Here is a 6000-nt window from a genome sequence, read left to right on the forward strand (position 1 = left end):
GCTAGAAGAGGCCACCATCTTCTTCTACCCAAGCTTCCACCCAGATTTCTTCTTCTTGTTGTTGTTATTGGCTTGGAGGGCCAGGAAGAACAGGGGAAAGGCCCTTTCTCGGAAACATTTTCTTCCTGCCTGCGCCTTCGCAGGAGAGGCGCGCCATGGCTTGTGCAGGTGCGCCAGGCAGGTCGGTCTTTCGCCCTCCTGCAGCGAGAGAGAGACACTGCGCTGGCTTCTCAGCGGTAACTTTCGACCGCAAGCTTTATATACGCTTACCTGGGCGCAAGTCTAGTCACCGCGCCAGAGGAGTTGTGAAGATTACGCAGAGAGCTCCTTCTCAGCCAAGAGGATTTATTTATTTATTTATTTATTTATTTTTGCAGTGCGTTTTTTTAAAACCCAAGAGAAATTATTGTTTTTTAATTATTTTTAACGGAGGGGGGAGGCAGCAAGAGTGGTATGAGAATCTACGAAATGCATTTTTCTTTCTTGCGTACATACGTAACGAAAAAGAGGTCCGGGTTATTATTTAAAAAAAATAAAATTCTATACGGCGCCGAGGGTCGGTCTTAGTATTGCCATTTATTGTTGTCATTAAAACAAATTCGCGCCGTGGTCGAAAGACCGAGCAACAGCTCTTGCAGGGAGGATTTACTAGTTGCGCGCGCGCCCCCTTCGCTCCTCGCCTCCCCTCGCAGCGCCCGCCCTGGCTGGCCCTTGCCACGTGACGCGCTCTGTCCAATAGGCAGCCGGGGCGGTGGGGATCCGGCTGGAACCGGTTGGGCCGCGTCCGGCTCTATATAAAACTTTATAAACACCCGATTCAAATTAGTGGGGTCGTGAGCGACACGAGCGAGCCCAACAAACGGAGCCCCCCTTTCTCTCTTTTCCTCTTCTGCTCTACCTTACTGCGCGGCTTCTCTGCACCCCCCTCCTTTTTTATTTTACAGGCGGTTGAGTTTCTCCCTTCCCTCCTACAGAGACCGCGCTTTTATATTTCCAACCCAGCCTCCTTTTTCTCTTTCTCTCCCCCTCTGTCACACGCCGCCGACATGCCCAAGAGAAAGGTACGTGGCTGCGGCGAGAGAACCTAATGGCTCGGACGGGAGACGGGGAAGGAGGAAGTGGGGAAGAGACATGGTAGTTTGTAGAAGGAGCGGTGCTTATGCGGGGATGAGATTTAGATCAGCCGCCATTTTCTTTCCTTTCTCCTCCTCTTTCTCCCTCTCCCCCCCACCCTCCCCGGTTCTCCTTTCCTTCCTCCTCCACGAGCGGTTAACGGTTGTGAGGCGGGGGAAGAGCGCGCGCGCGCGAGGCGGCTCGACGGTGCTTCTGAGGACTTAAAAGTGAGGAGGAGTGGGCGGAGCGGAGCGAGAACGACCGTTAACCGTCGCGCATTCTTGATCGCCGGGGGTAGGGGGGGGGAGAAGAAGAGAGAGCGAGAGAGACGGCGCGCGCGCGCGCACTCGAATGGGCGCGAGAATATTAATCATTGGCAGTTTCTCGCCCGCGCGCTCACTTAAGTCCCCACCAATAGGGAAGGGGCACGCGCCCGCCAGCGGGTGGGCAGAAGAGCAAGATATGGAAGATAAGAGACTAAGCTTAGCCGGAGCGAGCTGGCTGTTTTTTTTGGCGGGAGGGTGGTTGGGTGGAGAGAGGCACGTGCGTGGCTGGTTGTAGGTGTTTGGGCGCGCGCGTGCGCGCCCGTGCAAACATAAAGCGGGGTACGTTGGAAAAATGGGCGCGTGCGCGCACTCCCACTCGCGTTCTGTCATCCGCCTCCCCCCCCCCCGCTTCCTTCACAAATAAATACAGTAATGGGGGCGGAGGGGGCCGCAGGCTTTTCTCCCCCGCCATGCCCCGCGCTTCTGAAAAGGCGGGAAGGCCAAAAAAAGCGGTAGTTTTGAAAGCCCTGGGGGAGGGGAAAGATCAGCCCTATGGAGTCCTGGCGAGAGACTTGTCAGTTGTTTGCGCGGGGGATGGAGGTTTCCCCTGTCAGTGAAGATGTTGGAGAGGCCCCGCCTCCCGCCCTACATGCGCTCCTTAGCGAATCTTTCCCGCCCCCTGCCTTCTTTCTAAGGGGGAAAGTGACCATCTTAAGTGTTGGGAGGCGAAGGAGGGTTAGAGTTGCCCACACACGTACACGTTGTGGCTTGCTTCTCTGGAGCCCTTTAGGTTGCCAAATCCACGTTTCACTTCAAAGAGGCATTCGGGATTGTTTCCCCAATTGCGTCTTGGAAGGAGGGGGTATGTTGGGCCCAGGGGAGTTGCCTGAGCTCTGAATCTAGGGATGATCCCTTAAGGCTTAAAGCGACAGAGAGTCGGTACAGCCTTAAATGTCTCACAGTGAGTGGTTTCATAGGTCTGAAGAGGCACTAGGGGTAGGCAGGCAAGTAAGGTTCAAATTGCAAGATCAAAATTCCAGAAATAAGTGAGATCTTGGGTCTGTTACACGGACTCAATAGAGGTCATAGTGTTCTGAAATAAAAGGAGCCATTATGTTGCCTAGAGCTGCAGTGTTGGGGAATAAAGAATAATGCATCAAAATTAGGGGCATCTGGCAATGCTGTTATCCACACAACCCTCCCACAAACACATCTCTCATTGGGAGAACATATGGTCACTAAGGATGCAGAAGTGCATACAATATAGCCTTTTTTTAAAATTAGAAGATACTAATAATAATTATATCAAATTTATTGAAATGATAATTGTCAAAAACTATGGGAACTTGCATTGAGTAAAACTTGGTTCTGTAGGAACATAAATTGGAATATTGCAATAGTTGGTGCTTCTGACAACACTATATGGCCCCAGGGAGCATCTTCTATGCCGCATATTTTCTTTATGCAACCAGAAAAAATATTTTATTTTTCACATGCAGTTTCTTGGTTTTCTGAGCATAGGATTTAAAATGCCAACATCTTGATTTAAAATATAAAGGCCATAGCTTAGTAGTAAAGCATCTGCCTTGCACACATAAGGTTTCAGGTTCAATCCATGCTTCTCCAGATAAGGCTGGGAAAGACTTGTCTGAAACCCTGGGAAGTGCTGCCAGTCAATGTAGACAATATTGAACTAGATTGACTAATGGTTTGATTCTATATATGGCAGCTTTCTGTATTGCATACGGGGGGGGGATAATATTAAGTAGTTGTGAGAGGGTGCTATTTTAAAATTTGAGGAAAAAGGAATCGGACAAAGATGAGATTGTCAGCTTTGCAATGCATTAAATATTTTTCTTTATATATTTAAGTAACATCAGCTTATCCAAGTTTTTAAAACCGTCAAATTAGATTGATGGTGTAGGGTTTCATCAGCTGTTTCACTTTTTAAATTCCTAATAGGCTGAAGGAGATACCAAGGGTGACAAGGCCAAAGCAAAGGATGAGGTAAGAGCATTACTATATTTTTATGTTATAGACTAAACCTGAAATCCCAAATGTATTCACTTGCCACTAAACCCCATTGAATTCAGTTGAGCTTACTTCTGAGTAGAGATGGTTAAGCTTGTGGTGTAATGTGCAAAGATTTGTATGTATCTAGCTTTCTTACCACATTGTTCTCATTTTAACCTTACCTGTCAGGTGGAGATATGCTACTTAGAAGTATGTTAGCTTTCTGATCTTGAAAATTGTATCAGAATGTAATGTGTGTATTTGAATGCTGGATTTTAGGTCTCTATTCTAAAAGAAGCAACTCATTCTAATGGTTAAAATTTCTTTTTTTTAAACAGCCACAGCGGAGATCAGCAAGGTTATCTGCTGTAAGTATGTTGTGTGATGGAATGTCCTTTAGGGTTGTTAGCAGTAGTAACTTCTAAAGAACTACTGATAGTCAACTCATTGACACCCTGAAAGGGATTAAGTTGGCTGTTAAGCATGACATCATATACTAAAGTGAACAAATACCTTATTGTTTCAAAACTACTTTTGAATTGTTCTGTCTTTTCTAGAAACCTGCTCCTCCAAAGCCAGAACCTAAACCTAAAAAAACAGCTCCAAAGGTAAAATTCAAATTGTATGCAATTTGAACTCAAATACATCTTTGTTCTCTGGTCTGAGATACTTATGTTCAAACAATTGTTTTAAATTGTGTGAAGTCCTTTATATCAGCAGATGTTTATGGTTTGTGATCTATTAATTATTTCCATTGACTGGCAGAAGGCTGAGAAGGTACCTAAGGGGAAGAAGGGGAAAGCTGATGCAGGCAAGGATGGAAACAATCCTGCAGAAAATGGAGATGCCAAAACAGACCAGGTATAATAGCAATATAGTAGATTTCTTTACTTTGCTAAACTATATATTTAGTGATATGGACCAGCATGTTTCCTCCAAACTCTTTTGTTAATTTGTTGTGAAATGATTGTGTTTGAATGGAATAGTATGCTCCTGATTGTATACGAGATTGCAGTTTTTAAAAAAAGTCTTCGTTCTTCTGCTCAAGTCTAACATCAATACTTTCTCATAATAGTTTGCATTGTGTTAATGGGTGTGTGTCTGTTTCATATAATTTACATAGATTCATGCAGACATTGGCCTATGTGAGTAGTAAGCTTGCATTAGCATAAAGAAAACTGACGGGACTGCCTTTGTCTTTCAGGCACAGAAAGCTGAAGGTGCTGGGGATGCCAAGTGAATTGTGTGAATTTTTGATAACTGTGTACTTCTGGTGACTGTACAGTTTGAAATACTATTTTTTATCAAGTTTTATAACAATGCAGAATTTTGTTTTACTTTTTTTTTAATGCTATGTTGTTAGCACACAGAACGCTTCGTTGTTGTGTTTTGGGGGAAGGAGAGGGGACAAATGCCATTGACTCTGTTACTTAGAACCAGGGCTTTTAAAAGCCCCCCATCAATTTTACAAGAGGGGGTCTACATGGACACAAGAAAGGGGGATTCCCTGATATTGTTCATCTTTGGTTTCTGAAATACTTGAGTGAACGCTGAAGTTCCCAAAATGCTTGTGTCTGAGGAGAAGGTACATTTAAAACAGTACTTAGACTTCCTCTGTCTGTTCTTTCACATTGTCATTTGCATTGCATTTACCACTCCTTTGAGTGTGGCATAGGGTCTTTTGATACTTGCTCTCATAAATCAGATTCGTACTCACAGTGTCAGGCAATCCAGATTTCTGGTGTCAAATACTATGGGGTGGGGGAAGGATGGCTCTCAAATGAGCCACATTTCTTATATTGTGAATCTTCAGATTAAGAATTCTACGGTTTTGTTTTCCTCTAAAAGTCAGGGTAGGCTTGTGAAAAGTTGTTAAACAACATACTAAATGTGAAAGTGTCCACCCTCACTCTAAACTTTCCCTGTTCCAAGTAAGAATTGAAGATTTCATTGGGTTTTATATAGTAACTTTACATTTTGGTAGTCCAAGAAGAAAGGGGAGTTGGAATTTGTTGTAAAACATTGCAGATTGTAGACCATGTCCTGCCTGAATACCATTGATTGATTGTTTTATGAAAAGTACCTTTAATAAAGCTGGATATTGTTTGGCTTGGACTGTTCTTTTTTTTTTTTACTCTGTTCTCTTTGATTTCTAGTGCTTTTCTTTCAGGGTTGCATTGGTGAGCTTAAATGTAAGTATATATGTTTCAAAATGGCACCACTGTCATAGAAACACACTAAGCATTGATCTACATGATCAGAAAAACCACATGGTTCAATTCTCTTGGGAATTTTCCAGTTATAAATGTAGGTGAAGGAATTGCATGACAAAATGCAAAAGTAGCATGTCAAGGAAAATTATTCTCCCCTCACCCCTGGTGCTATTTTGAATATTTTGTCATGCTTTTCCCCATCTGTGTTCTATAGTGGTATAATCTCAGAAGAGTTCTACCAGCCTTGTATTTAAGAACTAGCCCTGATACCCAGAGGTGATAAGGAATTGCATGTGAGCAGACAGAGGATGGAAGCTCACAGCTGCTGTAAAAGAGGGTGTTTTGCCCCATCTACAAGCCCCAGTAGGCTTAGTAAACATTTTTCAAGGCTAGTA

General features: G+C 44.0%; 1 protein-coding gene across 1 annotated transcript; it reads left to right on the forward strand.

Annotated features, from left to right (window-relative positions):
* The first annotated feature begins 711 nt into the window (after nt 1–711).
* Nucleotides 712–5507, forward strand: HMGN2 (high mobility group nucleosomal binding domain 2). Its single transcript, XM_083512055.1, has 6 exons — nt 712–1061; nt 3342–3386; nt 3731–3760; nt 3950–4000; nt 4158–4253; nt 4597–5507. The coding sequence occupies exons 1-6, from the start codon at nt 1047–1049 to the stop codon at nt 4630–4632; spliced, it is 273 nt and encodes a 90-aa protein (XP_083368181.1). The 5' UTR covers nt 712–1046; the 3' UTR covers nt 4633–5507.
* The last annotated feature ends 493 nt before the right edge of the window (nt 5508–6000 follow it).

This window comes from Podarcis liolepis (assembly GCF_965112155.1).
Source record: "Podarcis liolepis genome assembly, chromosome: 7".
Classification (NCBI taxonomy): Eukaryota; Metazoa; Chordata; class Lepidosauria; order Squamata; family Lacertidae; genus Podarcis; species Podarcis liolepis.

What these genes read in the sequence shown, in the direction of transcription:
- HMGN2 (XM_083512055.1), top strand. An exon ending in CTAAAAAAACAGCTCCAAAG is followed by an intron (nt 4,001 to 4,157) that starts GTAAAATTCAAA and finishes ATTGACTGGCAG; the next exon opens with AAGGCTGAGAAGGTACCTAA. An exon ending in GAGATGCCAAAACAGACCAG is followed by an intron (nt 4,254 to 4,596) that starts GTATAATAGCAA and finishes TTTGTCTTTCAG; the next exon opens with GCACAGAAAGCTGAAGGTGC.